Source organism: Nyctibius grandis, chromosome 7 (genome assembly GCF_013368605.1).
Source record: "Nyctibius grandis isolate bNycGra1 chromosome 7, bNycGra1.pri, whole genome shotgun sequence".
NCBI classification, from domain to species: Eukaryota; Metazoa; Chordata; class Aves; order Nyctibiiformes; family Nyctibiidae; genus Nyctibius; species Nyctibius grandis.
In genome coordinates this window covers 9592330-9612839 of record NC_090664.1, presented here as the reverse complement: position 1 = coordinate 9612839, position 20510 = coordinate 9592330, and the positions used below count along the sequence as shown (strand labels likewise).

Sequence of the window (20510 nt, the reverse complement as noted above, 5' to 3'; positions counted from 1 at the left end):
CGAACTCATTACAAAAATGGACAAAATCTTCATGATCCAAATTCATTTATATTTAAGCACTGAGGAAACAGCAACATTTTTACAGCTTTTCACTACTTTCATTAGAGCTACAACTAGAGCTCTGGAGTTACTAGTTGAACTCTTACAGTACAGGCACTACATAACGAACAAACCCTTAGCTCAGGAATGACAAGAGGAACTCTGTAGCTGAAAATCATGGAATTAAAAAATAGGGCAAAAACTCAGTATGGCACCTAATACTATTACTGGGATTATCCATTGCAGCAAGCAATGTGTTCAACAGTATTTGTAGGATAAATGCCTCAGTTATTCTGGAGAATACCTTTTTCCATTGCCATTTTGACAGCCAATTGTATCAGCCGTAATTCTGCATCCCCAAAACGTATATATCCACTTATTTCTTTTCCACCTCTCTCAATTCCATACCAGTTGTACTGATTCATCTGCACTTCCAGCAGAGCTGAAATGGCAGTTACCAAAGCTGCCGCTAGGCTACTTCAGTACCTAAGCCCTCAATTATCAAAAGCATTTGAGCATTAGATTAGCAGAGCCACAACATGGCTTGCCATTTTTACTAAACACCAAACATTTCCTTACCAGACTGCCTTTCCGCCTTGCTGCTTTTTGGCGTATTTTGAAGGACTTTTTCCTCAGTTGCTCAGCTTGTTCATATCTGAAAACAGTTATTTACAGTGTTAGAAAAAATGCCAAATGTAGCATCATCAGGTGTTCTGGAAAGCTTCTAAGTTACCTGAACATACAAATCTGAGAAGAATTTAAGAATCTTGAAGAAATTAATACTTTTTGTCAAAGATAAAAATACGCAAAATACCTAGGACCAGAAAACTCTCCTCCTTTATCTCTAACAAGTTTATTGGAAAACTAAGCACAAAAGTTGGCCCCTACTGGGCGGCCTGCTACAAGAATACAGAGGGGATGCTCATGTTTGCATTGGAAGTTACGAAACTCTAAAAAAGAACCAAAGAAACATTCTGGCTTCAGGAAGAAAATCTTTGCTGTTATTTTTGTACCACCTCCACATGAAAGAAAAATACTAGTGTAGTTAAGCTTACTTGTTCTGCTTTTGGTATAAGGTCGCAAGTGCATCAAGTTCACGGGCTACTCGAGGATGTTCGGCTCCATAAGCGTTTTCAGAGATTTCCAGGGCCTGTTTATACAGCTGTTCAGCATTCCCAAACTTCTTCCACTGAACATAAACTCCTGCTAGCTGGTGGAGTGACTGCGCCACCCTTGGGTGATCTGGATCCAGCGCAGTCTCTCGAATCTCCAGAGACCGCTGCAAAGGAGCTACAGCCTGTAACAATGAAGTTCAGTATATGATGGCAGCAGGCAGCATCCTGTATGTAACAATAATTTAACAACTGCAACAGAAAGCACACACTGAGCTCCGATTAATTTGCCTCCTTGCTGTTACAACAATCTCTAAATGCACTTACCTGACTGAGAAGACCTAGGTCCTTAAGAAACCGTCCCAGGGTCTCATAGAGATCAGCCAGGCAGATCATACTTTCCTCTCCCTCACAGCTTTTTTCATATTCTTTCAGAGAGTCAAAATACTCAGCTGCCATAGAGCTCTTATCTTTCCCAACCAGCTGCCAGTAACTCAGCAATTCTGCAAAATGTCCCCTGTTTTAACAAGGAAATAAGAAGCTCATCTTATCTCTGATAACCCTCTATTCAAACTGATGCTAGCTTAGAAGAAAAGGGCCGTATGCATGAGTTTTGTCTTTATGTTACAGTGTCTAGAGGCAATCCATGGAGACTAATGCTGTTCAACAGCAGTATTTATCCCTTTATCAACCCCCAGGTGTAACAGAATAGAAAAAATAATGATTTATATGACAACAGCATTTAGCATTTCAGCCTCTACTATTTAAGTTTCTTTAATCTATATCTGTCATTTTCTGATTTATATTGACAAAAAATTACTTTGAAATGTTTATAACCGCCAAAGTGGTGGCTATCTTTGTACCTTTTGTAAAGGTTTTGGGATACAAAGAGATTCAAAAGACACTTGTGTAGCTTTTGCTTATCACCCTGCTGTTGGAAGAGCCAGGGAAGTTCATCTGCACTTCTCCAAGTCACTCGGTCTCGACTATTGAAAGAAAAGAAAATCAAAATTAAAACTCAGAGGTCGAACAGAACTTGTCAATTTGATGTGAAAACTAGGCAAGCATATAATTGTTATAACTGAATGTCTAAACAGACAGACTACTTTAAGACCTATGTACCCCATTTTCTCACATCTTCATTTTTAATTTCACCTCAGAGGGCGCTGGAACCCCCAGGTACCCCACAGGAAGCTGCTCCTCCCTCCCATGTGGGCTAACCTGTGCCTGCTAGCAGGACTGCAGTGCTGCAGCAGCCCACTGTCCCTTTGTGCCTCCTTTGCCTGGCACCATGTGGCCCTCTTGGCTTTCTGCTATGCAACAGTGCATGCCATCAGGAGCAGTATGCAGTAGCCCACAGCTGAGACACACTAACTCAGGACTGTAAATACAAAACACTTTTCATGCTGGATATGAACTTAGCTGTTCTACTGGACCTCCTCTTGTGTATCTGCTTATTGCTTGCTAGACACAAGTGGTCTTCTGTTTCTTCTTCGAGTTCCAAGCAACCTCAGTTTTTCTAGCATTTACTGGGAGTTAAAAATCTACATGGGGTCAAGTTACCACAAAATAACTGATGCGGTATAAATTCATGCCCTACCTTACCACATAACTTTATTATATGCCCATTCCCCACCATAGTCCTCAATCTTTTCCAAGATTAAAAAGCAACTTATCAATAATAAACTGCTCAACTAACAACTAGGGTTTTGCAGAGTTACTTTGCCATAATAATTTACTAAACTGAGTCAAAGAAGCTGTATGAAGAAAACAAAAATATCCATGAGGCATAAAGCCTGCAGTTTAGCACATCTTGAGGAATTCTGACCTACCTTAGCTGCATGGTGAAATACTCCACTAGTTTTTGTCTATAGGCAGAAATAACATTTTCACCTTCTTCCATATACTCTAGTCTCACCATCTCCCAAGCCTGAAAGAGATTACAATTGAGAGAGAGAATGCACTTAATGTGTTAAGTGCTGATGACACAGAGGGTGCTATGCAAGATTTCTTTATGAAACATGTCTCGTGTTGCAGAACTGAAAATCTTGTGACGACAAAGGCACTATGAACAGATTATCTTATATTAGACTAAAGGTCTGGTTAGTCAGATAATATTCCCCTCTCCTTCAATTCTGCTTGTTTTTTGTGGAACCAGTGTTTTCTAGAACACACGGAGTTAACAAGTAATAGATCAGAAATTTCTAAAGGTTTGAAATGACAGGTTTTCAACTGCTGAACAATACTGACATCACAGCTCTAATAGTTTTCAAGGCAATTTTAACATCAGACCAGATGTTAAGGAAAATGGATGAGCAAACGCAAACATATCAAGGGCTACCTAGTTAACAACAGAACTTACCCAAAAAACAGTAGGGGCTTAGGGGGTGGAGTTTCACTTGCACATGTTCAGAATTTACCTGGAGGTGCTGGAACTTTAGCAAACCACAGCCGTATGTCAGCAAACACATTTTGTGCAGGCTGTGAATGAGTGAGGCTAACACTGCAGAAGACAGATCAGGATAAAGTTCCATCAGCTCTGACTCGCTCACACCATTGTGGCTAACACCGATGACACACAGAATCTATGTAAAGCAGAAAGATCATTTTACACAGTTAGCAATATTTGCTGCAGAGCTTTAGTTACACTGAAATTCCAAGAAAAATACTATGTATCACTGTGTATAACTTCATATGCCAAGTGAAAAAACCTGCCCACACAAGGCCTTTCCCTCTTCTATCTCCAAAGAGCAATCCTCAGTGCCAATTTAATACTCTAACAGATAAGGCACGAAATGGAACAAATAACTGAACTCTGGGACAAATAAATGTCTCCTTGGAAGTTCCCTATGATAATGGAGTTATTTTTCCCTGGTGTTTTAGAGGAAAATCTAACTAAGTAAAATATGCCAAAGGTCTTATGCTGCCAGTAACAAAGAACTTCCAGCAATTATTTCCTAATCCAAAAAATGTAAATCAACATAAACTTATATTTACTTTAGCTTAAGAAAAACTTTTTACAGGAAAGAATATACATTACCTGTAGAAAAACTGAGGCATTCTCTGCTTACCTCTCTCAAAAGACCTTTCTCTTTATCACTCCGCAATGATTCTTGAACTGATCTCAGAACAAGCCTGTACAGTGACACTGTGTCTTGACACTGGAAACACTGTTGAAGGGTTTCATCAATATTTCCTGTACTTCCAACACTGAGCAGAAGGACACAAAGAGCATGGATTAGCATATTGAATTTGACTGAGCAAGATGAATTGAAGCTACCAAAGAGCTCTATCTCAAAAGTGCTCCGAATTCCTACTGTGTTTAGAACATGCACAGCACCTGGTGAGATTAAACACAGAAGAGGTGAACTCCTGAAGCCACATTCTGTCATATTGTCTGATTTTTCTAAATAACTGCAACATCTTTATTTTCCAAAATAAAAAAGTACATTGCAGTGTTCTTTCCCCCAGCAGGACTACAGAATAAGAACAACAGGTTGGAGAAAGATAAAACCACATGTTGCTGTTTCATTTAACGCACTTACAAAGCACGTTTCCAGGAGCATTTAAGCATGCTAGAACATAAAACAGAAACAAAAAGTAATAAAAATCAGTCACCCAAAGTAAATTATAAATCAGTGTAACATCTTCCGGGAATCTCTAAACTAAAAATGCGTCTTTCTCAACAAGATGAAGTCTAGGTTAAGAAGCCAATGCAATTATTAAGTATTCTCTTGCACAAGAGAGAAGATTAATTTTCTCTACATCAGAAATTATAGGGCGAAGTACCATATGCAAGATGTTAAACTAAACAGTTGCTGACCTTCCTTTTAGCCTTAAAATCTAGGCAAACTACGTGATACATCAGTAAATACAACAGACTGCAATTAAACTGTTAAACAAAACAATACCAACATTCTCCAAATACCATTAAAAAGCACTAAAGCAACTGACATACTCAGAAACCAGAACAAAAGAAAAATAAAATGAGAACAGAAGACCTGAAAACAGACAGATACAACTATATGGATTCACTTAGCACGAAAATGGCAACAGTACACTCTGATCTTTCTTCCTATTGCATTCAGTCAGTGAAGGGGGGAAACTTTCTATAGTGCTCCGCTGTTTTTTTCTTAACGAGATTCATTCTATGTTAAATGAATGTATTTCAAAATGCTAACAAACATACTTGAGATCTTCTAATCTAGTGATAAGCATAATAATTTCAAGATGATCTCAACTTACCAAGCAATGGTTTTGCCCAAGAGAGTGACATACAATGCATTGCACGTTGTGGCAGAACGACAATGTCTCTCAAGCTTCTTCTCCTGCAACATTTTAAATAAAAACTGTGACACTAGATAAACTTAACCATACCAATAAATGTTCACTGTTTGACAAGAAAATAAAAGTTCTAGATATGCTTCTATCTGTAACATCTGAAGACTGTGACATGATAACTACTGCACAAAATACTGCATGCTTTTCTAGGTATAGCAGCATATGAGTGAAAGTTTCCTTTCGAATTTAAGATGAAAAGAGTTAGGATCTAACCATTACATCTCTAAGATGAGGATTACCTTACGGAATCAGTCTCCAAGGCAAAGAGGTAAAATACTTTTTTCCTCACTTAGCTAATCATTGTTACAGTATTATGCAATACTCAACCTTCTATTATTCTAAAATGAAATAACATGTTTACTGCAATATGTGCAACTGTACTGTTTTCGTGTTAATAATTCATGCTGTTCCATCTGTGTTTCAGTGCTATGTGCCATGGGGTAAAAAATACTCAAACTGCATGCTATCTTGAGCAGTAGTATTTAGTTAGCTAAATATAACACTTTCTTCTGGTAGCTGAGCTTATTTCATCTTTCCATGTTTTCGTTAAAAGTTATACTAGAGTAAGGTACTTCAGAACAACTGCAACAGACATACCTGCTCTTTAGTCAGTTTAACATTTGCAGAGTCACATTCTGCACTAATGAGAGATTTAACATCTTTGGAATTCAGTGGATCAAGATGAAGAGTGGGCCACAGCCTTTGGTAAGAGAGAACAAAGTCATATTCAGACCTTATTAAATAGCACACAAAAGGAAAAAAAAGACATCAAAGTTCCAGAGCTTTTTAAAGATTGATATCAAAGCAGTAACTGAAGCTATTCCCTGCTACTAAGAAATTCTAGTCATCACAAGTCAAATTTCCACTTTTAGCCTTACCCTGGATCTACGTCATGGTATTGCAGTTCTTGATGTGCATCTGACTGCATTTAATATCCTCTTTCATATAGTCATGTGGATAGATCCATTACAGTAAAACAAAAATCTGGTTTCACAACAGCCAAAACCTGTCCTCGTTGCAGTTACAATACAGAAGCTTTCGTTGTCCTCAGTGGTTGCAAAACCTTATCCTACTAAATCTCCAGGTCTTGACAAATCTGTCTGTTTGCTCATCAACAAGTAACTGTAATTTAAAACAATAATTCTAACCCAGGCTACTTTGAAACTTCTCAGAAATAGAACATACCTCCAAGCCTGTGGACATGTTTCTACATTCACTGATACAATCACTCTCACATTGACTGGCAGTGGATCTATCAGCCATTTCATATGCTTCTCAGCTTGCTTAAAAACAAGTTTTGGTTACTTAAACAAAGGTTGTTCAAAACAAATGCCAAACGTTGACAGGTTTCATCAACTGCACAGCTCAGTGAAAGGAGTCTTAAATTCTCCAGTGTCTTCAAAAATTGTTCATGATCTGGTTCTTGAAACAGTACTAAATGATCCATTGATATGTATCAGCATCACTGCACATTAAATAAAGCAGATGGAATACTATTGTTGAACTATTCACATCAACGACTAGGCTATTTACATGCCCAGTAAGACAGCTCACAGCCTTGAACCTTTGGTTAAATAAAGTAACTGGATTGCTCAAAACCTAAGGTGCTAAAATAAAATTAGGAAAAACAAACAAACAAACCCAACACAAATTTTATCTATAAAAATGAAAGACTATTTTAACTCATCTGCACTTTTTGCAAAATTAGTTTCTGTACGTGCTCTTTAGAGCAAAACAAACATTAATACTTCTGTTACATAGATACAGCTGAACCTATTACAATAGTCAAGGTTTCCTTTAGACTGACAAATGGCAAGTATTTTGAAAACATACCTGTATTTGGTCAATAGAATCAATAATTATAATAATGCTGCCTTGATGACGGGCAGAAAGCTTTTCCAGCCAGCGGGGAAACTCTTCCAGAAGTTTAGCTGGATCCAAGGTCAGAGGTGACACTAACCACGAGTGTTGCATAAGCTGCAGAATTATAAACATATATAACAAACTGTACCTTAAAAATCAACTAGGATAGTGGAAAGAAGTCCTATAGACACAAGAGGGGAAAAAAAACCCAAAATGTGATTTTGAGGCAATTTTTTCTAGTCAAGTTCACATCTGATTCTTTCCTTCTAGTATATGCAGAAAGCTGGCATATGCAGAACAAAGAATATTTGTTGAACTCATTGTGTAAATTCTAGAAAGAGAACCTGAGTTTAGAAAATGGGCAAGGAATTTGGAGACTTAAAGGGCTTAAAAGTTGCACAGGTTAAATAGGCAGACTTCTAAAATACATGAGAAAACTGCAAGCACAGCACAATTTATTTCATTTTTCTAAAGGTTTTAGTCCTGTGAGGTCCTTAGCGCAACCCTGTGAAGGAAAAAGAAAGCTCAGACCTTGGCACAAAAATACTCCTCACTTATTCCCCATGTATCTAATACACAATTAAAAAATAAATTAACATAGGAGAGAGACTAGTCTAGGAACAACATGGTGCCAAGTGGTGAATACAGCCTCAGGTTTCTGAACACATCGACAGAAGACGTACCACCTGCCTCTCTCATTCGCCAGATGGCAGGAAATTTTAGAAGAAACTTAGATGGTTTTATAAGCCATCAATACAGGTCACTGAAAGCATAACTGCCAATGCCAATCTATTATGAATATCCCAGAGATGCTATTTAATTGATCTGCATTCAATGTATAGGATCAGATTCCCCCTGTTCTATAATGCCTTACATTTGTATTACTCTTAACTGACGTAGAAAAACCTGTTAGAAATTTTTATCTTTTGATATACGCACACACTGGCACTTTCTAAAGATTCATGCCATGCAGGGGATGTAATAATACAGCATACCTTTAAAGTAAGGCGTTTAATTATCAATGCAGATTCTGAACTAGTAGACATGGGCCTCCCAACAAAGTGATAAAGAATTAGAGTGTTTGGTGAATGCTTCTGTTGCAATTGAATCCTAACGAGAGAAGTAAAAAAAAAAAAAAAAAATCACTTAAGAGTCTATAATTTTGCAAATATACTTATATCTCAAATAAAAACTATCAGTTTTGCTAAAGGAGATACAGTGTCTGAGCCAGAGGTGTTCCATGTTTATCTTACAAAATAACATAGGCATTTCCTGACCTATAATTGAACTTTTAATGTCAGATTCCATTTTTGCTCTCACCAGTACTGATTGCCATTAACAAGTGCTCTTCCTAGCACTGGATAGTCACATGTCACTAAGCTTTTAAGAAGTAATGACACTATCAATTTATTTTTATGGCAGCAAATTTTGTTATAGCCTACAAGTGACCATAAAATGCATTTCTGTGATAAATTACTAGGTCTGCTCTTTCCTTTATTTCAGTTAAAAAGACTCCAAAGGACCGCTCTTGGGTATCAGAGACGGGCAACACTACTGAGCTACTGAAACCACTTATCAATGCTGTGCAAAGATAGATCTGTAGGGTGTTGCAATTGGAGTCAGGGAGACGTTAAAGGCAGCCCAGATGGAATTAGCGACTCAATTATTACAAATCTTTCCAGGATGCTTCAATAACTTCAGTGCTTTGTAAATGTTCCCATTTTATCTCTAATTAAACGGATACAATGTTTGAAATCTAATGGAAACTTTTTTCTTAAATTCATTCATACAAAAAAAAAAAAAATAGTATTAGTTGAAACTACCATTTCGACAGAAGGAGTGATTTCCCAGAGCCTGGTCCTCCTGATACAAGCAGAGGTGGAATTGGTGCTGGTGCTGCTACTAGGTCATTTAGACGTTCAAAATACTATAAAAAAAGAAACAATCATTAAAAATATTCCACTGTTTAAGGGAGAAATATAGTGCTTAGTATTGTAAACCATCAAGATACAAAATGCACGTACAGATTCATTAAGGGAAGGGAAAAACTACTGAAATGCAATATATAGCTTAACGGTTGGACTTGGTGATCTTAAAGGTCCTTTCCAACCAAAACGATTCTATGATTCTATGATACAAATGGAAATAAATTTGGTAATAAAACACTTAAATCACACAACTTATTATCTCTTTCAATGAAAGTGTAAAATAAATAAATATTTTTTTCAAAACTCTATTTAATAGGAACTTTCAGTGCTAATAAAGTGAACTAGTGTTACTACAGTAAAGCAATTGGGTACTATGTTTAAGCTTCCTCACTCCCCACTTTCCCCCAACTACTCCACTGCATCGGATATGGTTGCCAGGACAAAGCCTTCAAAGTTGGCGCTTGCCATGAACAATATTTTGAGGCACTAAGCACGCAAAACAAAGACTTTCTTTCACATGTGAATGCCCAAGAATGTTGCAGCAGAGTTCAGGATGACAAAAACAAAAAAAGACCGCCACCCTTCACCCACTTGGGAGAAATATTTTGTCTGCAAAAAATAAGGGGAGGCACATTAAGATACACATAGGTATGTTTTCTATTAATGTTCTATTATTTTACTGGTCTAGTATGTAGTGAAGGTGGCACAATCCTCCAACCCATTGCCAATATATGAGTAGTAAAGTAAAAGAAAAAATTGTGCTAGTAAAACAGGGGTACTGACAATTTAAACACAGTAACACAGCAACTGCATGCTTATGTTACATTATAACATCAAGGAAAGTTGCCCAAATAAGCTGTGGCATCATTTTCCATGACTTTAATGTTTTTTCTTCCTACATTCATTATACCTTTCCTACATATAACTGTTCTTGATATCTCTGATTTGAAATGTTTTAAAAAATTTTATTTCAAGCAATGAGTAAGTACTGAGTTATTCAGCAGCTCTCTACCTTTAACTTTCCTATGTTCTTCTCACATACAGATAGCTGCATGATGAGATGACATCTTTTCATTAGTCATCTCCAAAAGACCTAACTCCAGGTGTCAACACAGAGCTCAGATTTCTTCAAGAAAAAAATAAAAAGATAACAACATTCAGTGCCTTTTCTACTGATGACAAAATCTAGGAGGACACCCTACTTCTGGCACACCATTGTAGTGCTTTTCCCCAGTGTCGGAACAACAACTGCTTCTTCATCGATGCCACTCAACAACACACAAACTGGCACCTCTCCCAGAAAATAAACACGCCATCTATATAAGACATATGGCTTCTCCTAGCCTAAAGAATAACAGCCTCAAGGATGCTCTCAGACACAGCTTCTTCTGTAGAAGTACATCTTGCCTAACAAGAGATGGAAATGAGTGATGACTTCCTCTTCATCCATATACATTTCCAATGTACTTACTTTCTCAAATCCCAGCTCACATGTTGAATTAGAGGCCTGCTGAAAAGCTTCCATCTGTTCTTGTTCATCATGCGCATCCCACAATACATCACCAAAAACTTCTTCCTCAGGAGCAGTGGACTCCTCCTTACTACCCAAATCCTTGCCTTCTAGTTCTGTCATTTCACACCCCAATATATCCTAAGTAAAAAGAAAATTACATAGAGAAAACTGCAACTATAATTCTTAACAGTGCAGGCACATTTGGTGTTAGTCTCAATTCCACTATACAGGAGTGCAGCTCTACTAACATCAATGTGCTCATTTCCTTATAGGCTAGAAGAGAACATAAATAAATGAGCACTTAGATGAAACCATGTTAACTGTGAATGCGCAGGTCTCAAGACACTGGTTTTAGTCTTCTCACAGTGGAAGCAACCCACCACATGGAAGGATAAGAAGAGAATGGACTATGCAATCTTTCCTTATCCTATGATATGGATTAAGTGAAATTAAAAGAGAATTTAGGCCATGAATAGATCCCTTTCCCCTGTTATTTCTGCTTCTGTCCATAAAAGCACTGCTCAGTTTTGGGTTTTATTTTCCACTTACAGTTATCTTTGCTTGTCAGATATTAACGATAAAACACAGAAAGATCCTTTCCTACATCTAAGTAGCATATAGTAATCACACTGACATCATTTAAGATCATAAATCAGAGTAGGAACAGGAAAAGCTGAAATACATCATGTACTCTACCTGTTTAATTATCTTTTCCACACAATTGTAGATTTCATATGCTCCTTCCTCCACACCTCCAATATGATCAATCATCTGAAAAAGTAAATGGCAAAGCACAACCCAACTCTGAACCCAACTGGGAACAGTATCTTGGACTTCCAACAAAAAACATTCTGGAACACATTTAAATTCCATTCTGTTGCATTCCTTAGAAAGGATGCACTTTGACTAAGCTTTTAAAAGTTGGGCATCTAGTTCCAGCTGTTCTCAACAGTTCTCTCTGTAGAGGGAAATAAATGGCAACTCATCTACTTTCAGATGGGAGGAATCTCTCTCTGGAGGTACATTTCTTCCTCTTCAGTGGCTACAGAGGGACCTTAGATAAATAACTTTGCCATTTAAATGGCTAAACACAGGTAAGAAATTCTATCCTTATAGCACGGGGTTTTTTTCAGTGAAAATGCAGCGGCTTTTTTCCTCCCCTGCTAATGAAAATTTCACAACATTCATAAATTTCAGCTTCATCCATCTGCTCATATAATGAGCATCCAGAGCAATGAGTGTAATGCAATTTCTCCTAAAATCTGGGACTACTAGCACTTGATGTTGTTTACAGCAGGAAAGTAAGCCATTTAAAATTCAACAGTCTTTAAAATGCCATACCTTTGCTTTGTTCACATAAGAAATTTGCTCAATTAACTGTTGCACTGAGACTGAACTGACTCTGCCATCCTCCTTTCTGTGGTAAATTAGCCGGGGTTTTTCTTCTGGATTTCTCAAGAAGGCTTCTTCACAGTCCTCCAACAAACAACTAGATTGGAAATCAGCATTCTTGTGCTATATTACACTGCTGTAGTAAACAGTTCAATCAACGCAAGCTCCAAAGATGGGTTTCACTGCAAAATCTAATTCAAAAGTCATATCTATTTACAACAAAGGGCAAGCAAATATTTCAGCAGAGAATTTAAGATAAACTCTGAAGCAAGTAAAAGCTAAGAGAGAAATTTATGCTACTTGTACCAAAACCACTAAAACCATTTATTAATTTTTATGATTATTGCTTTGTAAATTAAAAGTTGGTCTTCCTGTCATACCAATATGCAGACTGAAAGGTAATTACCTTGCGTGTAAAGAACATGGATTCACACGTGATTACTAAGCATCACACACATGCTCTGCCATCACTTATTTGAAGGCTCCGTTCTATTCCTTGACCTTTTTAGGAAAAGTCCTTTAGTATTTGTCAGATGTAGCGTAGTCTTTTAATTTATAGTAGTTGAAAAGGAGAATTACACACCTCCAAACTCAAAAGCACTTTGTATTTATATATGTGAATGATACCCATGGATATCATTCCCAGCAATCTATTGCTGTTGCACAGAAGGAACTATACAACTTGGGGATGCTGACAATAGCAGACAGGATCTCTCAAATATTATGTTCTCTATATGAGCACTACGATTTTCATCACAGTTTTTCTAAGAGAAACTCTCTAAGTGAATACTGTTGGCAGGAACACTCTTTTGTGTTTTTTTTTTCTTGCCCAGTTCATTCTTGAACACTTCTGACCCACACACATAAAACTGAGTTATTTGGCAACAGCAACCCCTCAGAGTGCCAATATACCCTCAACAGCTGATATTATTTTTCTAAGAGCACAAATTTATGGCAGCTCTAGGCTTGCTCCTCTATGAAAACAAATCAACATCTGTGGTACCTGACTGTTCCCTGAAGCGCTACACTGTTGTAAATCTTAGCTACTAGTGTCTTAAACCAGCCCTTAACTCTCTGCAGACAGATGTTTTATTTACAGAAACAGGAGGTCTAGTTAATACAAGAGCTCTAATAATACAACAGTATTTGAAATCCCTAGAGTTCAAAATCTACCCCTAATATGAAACTTATTGCATACCAGTATTTTCAGATTTTTGCATTCATACAGATGTTTTGGAATGACTACTCTGTGATCCTTAATATTTATCCTTTCTGATCCCTTTTTCTCTCTTCTTCAGCAAAAGGACACCCCTCCATCCCTCAAACATCAGAATCAAACTCTGCCCAAAATTCCCAAACGCACAGCAGAAACAGTCCTAACAGAATTCTAAAAGTATCCCTAGTTTGGTGTTTTTAATTTCGTAAGTCATGTTTCTTCTTCTAGAAGGTTAGGAAATTGCTCACTGAACAAACAGAACACATTGCATCACCGTTTGTCATAAAGCATCATGACTTCAGTAAATGAAGCTGTAGAAAGCTAGCATAAGGTACCACACAGGAAAGCCATGAAACCAGTCCAAAAAATAGCCAAAGACAGACAGAAAATAATATGTGAAAAAATAAAATCAAAACACTACAGGCAGGTGTAAGGCTAGATAAGCAAATGAAAAACACGGAGGACGTTCACACCAGCCATCTTGAATTCCTAAGACTCCAACAATATGCACAACAGAGAGCTGCTCTTGGAAAGTAAAACATTTCTGTATTATGAAGACATCTTTCATGCTGTATTTAAAGAGAATCTGTAGCTATAAGAAAAAGGAAATGATACAAAGCTGATATATTCTTTTAACTGTCTGCACTACCAAAGCTAAAGTTTGAAGGAGTATTACTTAGAAGATACTAGCTTAGGAAATGTACTGAGCAAAGTATCACATACATTTTAATAAGCTATGCACTCTGCATAAATTATCAGTTTCCATTTGCTTTATGAGTCTGGAAAATACTTACCTTGGCAAAGTTAAATGCAGGAGCAAAATGACTAATGAACTTTTTTCAATTTCCCATTTTCTTACATCCTTAAGAGGCCTTTCATTTTCTGCTGAAAAATTAACAACTTGAAAGAAGTATCCCATTGTTTCACAGATTCTTTGAAGTTTTGGTGAGTAGTTCTGAAATCAAATTTGAATAACAGTGCTTTATTACTAAATATGCACGGCGCTAAGGACCTACTAGACAAATCTCAGTTTCTTTTCTCTAGGCAGTCTCTTCCCCTGAAGTCTTTGACAATACCTTCATTGACTCCACTGAAATCAGGCTACACCTACTAAAGCTTTCAAGAAATATTAGACCAATTTCTGAATAAGTATCACAGTGGAAACAAAACAGCATATAAGTTAGAATAAGTTTGTGAGGTACTCACTCTAGTGAAGATGTCCACTTCTGGTTGAGTCTCATCAGTACTCATAATAAAACATCTTACTGTGTTACTCCACAGAGAGTGGGAAAACAGAGGAGTAACCTGTAATAAACTGGCAACGGCAGCATCCCAATCATCTGCCAATGAAAAAAAAAACAACAAAATGAAGTCCAGAGATCTTCACATCTGATCTGATTACACTGCATAACAGATAAGTGATCACCTCTTAACATTATGAATACATTTCATTTAAAATAGTAATAATTTTTACTCAACTATTTTAATTTTATAAATTTGAGTTTAGAGAACCCATATCATCTGATAATGTCATATAATTTGATAATATGGCAAAACAACAGTGTTAAATATATTATCATTACAATGATATTTCCTTTAAATAGGACTGATGAAATGTATTTTACAACTATCAGTTTGATTTTGTAGGTAAGTAAAAATATGCAGGAATAATAAAATCACTCATAGTCAAACACTTTTTTTTCTCCAGATCTACATGTATTTCAATTAGACCATGTGAATAAATGACCGTGAAACATTATGGGAACTTTCTCTTCTTGAGATAAAGTCCACTGCCTTCTGTAGTACTGTATGTCAGTTCCCTATAGAAGCAGTGAATTTTAAAACTTTCTTAGGTTCTTTATTTTGTGGCTGGTCATTCTTTCAAGACAGGAGTAGGTTCTCCTTTCAGTAACACTTGGGATGATGGAAGGCTTAGTGTATGAAGCTGGAGCCATCACAGAGAAAACCCTCCCCTCCCACTTTGCAGGCACAGACTTCTGAATCGGGGCCTGAAGGATTGAATTAAAAAGGGAGAAACTGCCAGCGAAGTCAACTATATGCAGGAGGGGTTCCAGGGCCAGGACAAGAGTAAGGGAAACCACAGCACCAGAAGACAATTTGCAAGATGCCTTTTGGAAACAAAGTTCAAAAGCAACAATTATTGGCAAGAAAATACCTAACACTGATTCACAAAACAATGCATCCACCCTGGTCTTGCAATCAGATTTCTATGAATGGCCCCCTAAGCAGAGTCAAAACCCATGAAAACCCAATGAAAAAAACAGGGATATAGTTTATTCTAATACAAATGTAACGTTCATACTCAGGAAGTAGAGAATTGGAATACAAATGGAAAAGAGAACACCAGCAGATATTGAAAGATGACTATCTTCCTCAGTCAACATAAGCAACAAAACAGTATTTAGTTTACTCACAATGAGGCACCATTCACTGCTGTTTGCTAAAATCACTACTGCATATACTGTAGTCACCAAATGTATTAAACATAACTTAGCATGTACAGCTACATTCCTTTTATTTTTACAAAGGAGAATGCCAAATAACCCTTTAGTCAAATTACTCAAGAATGGACAGAAAAGGAGCTATGAAAGAACAGAATTACTTAAGAATGGATAGAAAAATTATATAGACACTTATAATCCCAGCAAAACAAACCACCATTACTTACCCCTGTTTATATTTGCAAATGGTCCCTCAACGTCTATGGAGCTATGAGCAAATTCAGGCCCTCTGAAAGACTGCTGAAGTTGCATCATACTACCCATGGACGGCTCACTTCCCAAAGCTCCTCCATTCCAGTATTCAGATTGTGCTCCAGTAGCTAAGAATTGGAAAACAAAAAAACCTCTTCATTGTCACTAAACAAGGTAAATTATCAGTCTTAAATACTCCAGCTGAAACCTACTGCCACATGCCACTGATGACAATTTTTTCCCCTTAAGGTTTGCTCACACCTTTCTATGCTGTAGTTCTAAATGGGCGCTTGTCCAAAGTTAATGAGAAGCCATGCTGCTACAGGATGCAGTTATTTGCTAATATTTGTTATTATATGGATTGCTCACATCTGTTGGGTTAAATGCTGACTTGCATTATAAATCAGGAAAACCATTCACAGTCATGTGCTGCAGTCATTTGTGCACATCACAAAATCGACAACTTTTGTTAAGGAATGTTCTAGCACTGAAAAAGCGCAAAGGGGCTGTAGGCCAGGACTGAAATATATTCTCTGTGCTGTGTGCAAGAGCTCTCATAGTATCTCGTTGTGATATGCTTGGATTAAACTTCTGCCAATCAATATACAACTTTCAAGACACTAAATAAATCTTTCATGGAGAAAATCAGGAAATTGAAAAAGACTTAGAAAAAGGTACAATGGGAAGAATGAACTCAAAAAAGAATTTAACACAAAAGATGACAAAAAAAATACATAAAAGAAAACAAGACTATCTGTACCACTAAAGCCCATCAAATGCATAATTACTATGCAAAAAGCTGATCACTGCATTTTGAAACATTTCTACTTTTAAAGATTGCATATTTATACTCCTGCCAAGATGTGAGTGTTGATATATCTCAATAAGCAAAATAAAGGTTAAGCAACAGCACTTGCATGCAGTTTTTCCTCAGTAACCCTTCATGGTGCAAGAAGTAATGGCGGCCATCCTTAAGAGTGATAAGGTGCTAACTGTCTGCTAAAATCATTGCTCTATTTTGAATCAGATAAAGTCAGTGGATTGATCACATACCTATCTGAATCCTTCCCAGGTTATCATATACCTCTTACAGCATATACAAGGTTTTGCCTTTTATGTCGTTAAGTTTTCTAGGGCTTCCCTTCCAAAAAATTCTTCAATAAAATGACTCTTTTGGTCAGTTCACGCTTGTTAAATATCTTTGCTATTCTGGAAAGTACAGCAGCTGAGATTGGCATACCTGATCATCCACAGACAGTAAGTCTATCTAAGATTCCCTCTAGTTTCAGATGTGGTTTTTGGATCCTTTGGAACATCTCTCGGATCCAGAATCAGAAAACTCAGAAAAGACTAGAAAACTCAGAATTGGAACAATTTTTAAAAAATGTTCAAGTCACTGTGTCTAGACAGTGCTCTATTTTCTTCATCTATTCATTCATAAAACCAGAAACGTGGGGTTCCCACAATCTAAACCAAGTTTGTAACATCAGCCATTTTTACCCTTTAAACTGTTTTATGTTGCTTTTCAACTTGGATTAATAAAACTTTTTTCAAAAGAATATAAATATTTGTCTTGTGCTTTACCATTCAGAGACCAGTCACGTTCCAACACAAAATGCTGGGGATGAAATTCTCACCTGTAACATCTGTACAATTGTCATCAGAATCAGACTCTTCGGGATCAAACACTTGGATTCCTTGGGCCTGGAGTCTCTGAAGTTTTGCTTCTAGCTCTCGTTTGGCCCTCAGTAAGTCCTGAATCTCATTTTCTTTAGTTTCTCTAAAAATCTATAAGCAGGAAAGGAAAAAAAAAAACCCAAAAAATACAAACCATAGATCTTTTGAAAATCAGTATCAGTTCCTGGATTAATGTTATCTCCTTTCAATTGGAGAAATAAGTTTCTAGCACTCATTTAGCAGGCCAAAGCATGAAAATGTGAACAAGAAGCCAGCAGGAGCCTAAAAATGAGCAGGGAAACATAGTTTAAAATGATCTATTTTTAAAATTTTACCCTTTTAAACCTTATCATACTCTTCTGAAAGTTAGAAGTCTGCATTACTATGGGAAGTTCATAAAAATAGCAAGTAACTTTCTTCACCTTTTAAAGTTTATTGTCTTCTAAAATCACTACATGTAATATTTTTTTTCAAAGGTTCCCTTTTATTCTTCCATGTATTGTTTTACATTTACATATAATCTTGTATTTAATTTTGACTGTTGCAGAAATTTAAATTACCTAAGATAGAAAGTGACCAAGCATGTCCAGCTGCCCTGTTTGTAAAATATTACTATCATGAGGGGAAGAAAACAGGAATCTAGATTTAAATGCAAAGGATGAAATCTTCAAGTCTCATTTTCTTAGCAAGGTCAAAATCAATCCTCTTTTCCATATATCTGCCAAACATTAATACCTGTTACAATTCAAGATATCAAGAATCTTGAAAACAATGCAAAACCAGGACCTATTGCCCTGTTTCGGACTGTAGAAGTACTATCATCTGCAGCAACGCAAACACAGAAGCATCAGCTTGGCCTTTCAAGTCATCCCTCCAGAAAGTGCAAAGCCTTTTGTCTTTAACTGGCTATCATATTTCACCAGCCAAAAGAGATGCACCAATACACACTTTTCTTTAATGTAAGCTAGAAGTGTTAAAATACATTACAATCCTGTATATAAAATTTATTCAGAAATAACGGAACTCTGTGTTTATACATTCCTTCAGCATGTGTCAGTTTGCAGCCCGTGTTTTCTTATCACTCTCAAACACGAACATATTCCTGTGTTCAGATGCATCACTGCATATTCTCCTTTTAATAAGTTATTTTCTATTTTTTCCTCTTAGTTTTACAGAGAAGTTTTGGTAGGATTATCTTGAAGGAAATATGCAGCTACAGTTATGATACTGCAAGTTTTTTTTTAAAAAAGAGAAGTCCTCATGAAAGCTATTGGAGAAGTGTTCATTGGGGGAATGTGACCAAGTGACATCTATCTTTTTTTTTTTGTCATTTTCCCGGGAAAAGAAAAGTCAAGCCGTACCTTGAATTGCCTTTTGACCTTATCCCGATCATGTTCAAAAGTCGCAGCTCTCTCCATGGCTTGGTATTTAGCTTCTAATGCGCTTTCCTTCTCTCTAAGTATTTTCTGATAAGTTTTCTGAAGTGCCTGAAAACATTTAATATACCATTTTTCTGAGTGAAAGCAAAGTCAGGTCTGACTACAGCAATGTTATCCCAGCATCCTACATCTCTCCTCACTCAGGGCAGACAGCCACGCACTGTGCAGTCCGCATCCCCAGAGGCACACCTTGACCGCACCCTGACGGCTCACCAGGTTGGCACTGGGGCACACACCGTTTCCCCAGCACCCTGCCTTCCTTGGGAAGGAAAACTCATTGCACCCATCACCTCCTTGCCACAGCTTTCCTGGGAAGCGGGACAAGTCCTTCACAGCCTCACGTGTGAGGGCCCTGCTTCCCAGGAAGGCTTCCAGGAGGGCCCGGCAGGGTGGCGGGAGCTACCTGCAGCTCGGCACGCAGCCGCTTGTTCTCCCTGTCCAGTTTGGCCTCCTTCTTCACCATGGAGGCCACCTCGTTGTTCTTGCTGACGCGGAAGATCTCGTACTCCTTCTTCAGGCGCTCGTACTCGGCCGCGCACTCCAGCTCCTGCACCGAGGCTGTCGACTTGAAGCTGGCCCCGATGAGGCCGCCGGGCCGGGAGGCGCCGACGCGCCGCAGGGAGCCGCGCAGCAGCCGGGCCTTGGGCTTCACCTCCACCGGGATCTCGCAGGCCTCGCCGCCGCCGCCGCCGTACGTGTCCTCGATCACCTCTCCGACCCCGCCCGCCGGGCTCACCAGGGACGACGCCGTCCCCATGGCCGGGGGACGCCGCAGCCGCGCCCGCTGCCCAGTGAGGCTTTAACACCGAGCGGAGGAGCCGGTGCCTCCAGCGGGCCCTGACGGCGGGGACATGCCCGAGGCGGAGCGCTCCCGGAGGCGGCTGCTCCCCGCCTCGCCCCGACCAGCGCCCCTCACCGCTCCCCCGGCCCGGCCGAGCCGGAGAGCCCTCCGAGCCCGCGGGCCATGGTCCGCTCCTTGCGGCTGCCGGACGAGGAAGGGAGGGCGGGAGGTAGCCGCCCCGCGGGCCGCCTCCCTCCCTCTCCCCCTCCCGCCCCGTCCCACGGCGGCTCCGTCGCGTGGAGCGCTGCTGGAGCGGCCCGGGAGGGGGAGCAGGAGCCGCCGCTGAGACCGGGGAGGGGCGGAGCCGCGGCGGCGGTGGGCGGGAGGGAGCTGGCGGCGGCGGCCAAAGGGCGGGAGGGAGCGAGCTGACGGCGACGGCTGTGAAAGGGCGGGAACCTGCTCCTCCGAGGAAAAGCGGCGTTTTTAAGTTTTTGC

At 38.8% G+C, this 20510-nt stretch overlaps 1 protein-coding gene across 2 annotated transcripts in view; it reads right to left on the bottom strand.

Annotated features, from left to right (window-relative positions):
• NPHP3 (nephrocystin 3) overlaps positions 1-20272 on the bottom strand; it is a 29462-nt gene extending 9190 nt beyond the window's left edge. Inside the window, exons 1-22 of one of the 2 annotated variants that reach the window (XM_068404790.1) lie at positions 19638-20272; positions 19157-19282; positions 17756-17906; positions 16094-16246; positions 14611-14744; positions 14199-14359; positions 12138-12285; positions 11493-11567; positions 10755-10934; positions 9179-9282; positions 8351-8465; positions 7326-7469; positions 6678-6775; positions 6090-6192; positions 5397-5479; positions 4223-4361; positions 3572-3736; positions 2984-3081; positions 2015-2137; positions 1479-1668; positions 1095-1336; positions 619-694 (exon numbers count right to left, since the gene is read on the bottom strand). In XM_068404790.1, the coding sequence (XP_068260891.1) occupies positions 619-694; positions 1095-1336; positions 1479-1668; positions 2015-2137; positions 2984-3081; positions 3572-3736; positions 4223-4361; positions 5397-5479; positions 6090-6192; positions 6678-6775; positions 7326-7469; positions 8351-8465; positions 9179-9282; positions 10755-10934; positions 11493-11567; positions 12138-12285; positions 14199-14359; positions 14611-14744; positions 16094-16246; positions 17756-17906; positions 19157-19282; positions 19638-19991 (3162 nt within the window). In that variant the 5' untranslated portion in view covers positions 19992-20272. Of the gene's footprint in view, positions 1-618; positions 695-1094; positions 1337-1478; positions 1669-2014; positions 2138-2983; positions 3082-3571; positions 3737-4222; positions 4362-5396; positions 5480-6089; positions 6193-6677; positions 6776-7325; positions 7470-8350; positions 8466-9178; positions 9283-10754; positions 10935-11492; positions 11568-12137; positions 12286-14198; positions 14360-14610; positions 14745-16093; positions 16247-17171; positions 17245-17755; positions 17907-19156; positions 19283-19637 lie in introns of those variants that run through there. The other variant, XM_068404791.1, reaches the window with a different exon arrangement.
• Positions 20273-20510: the final 238 nt, after the last annotated feature.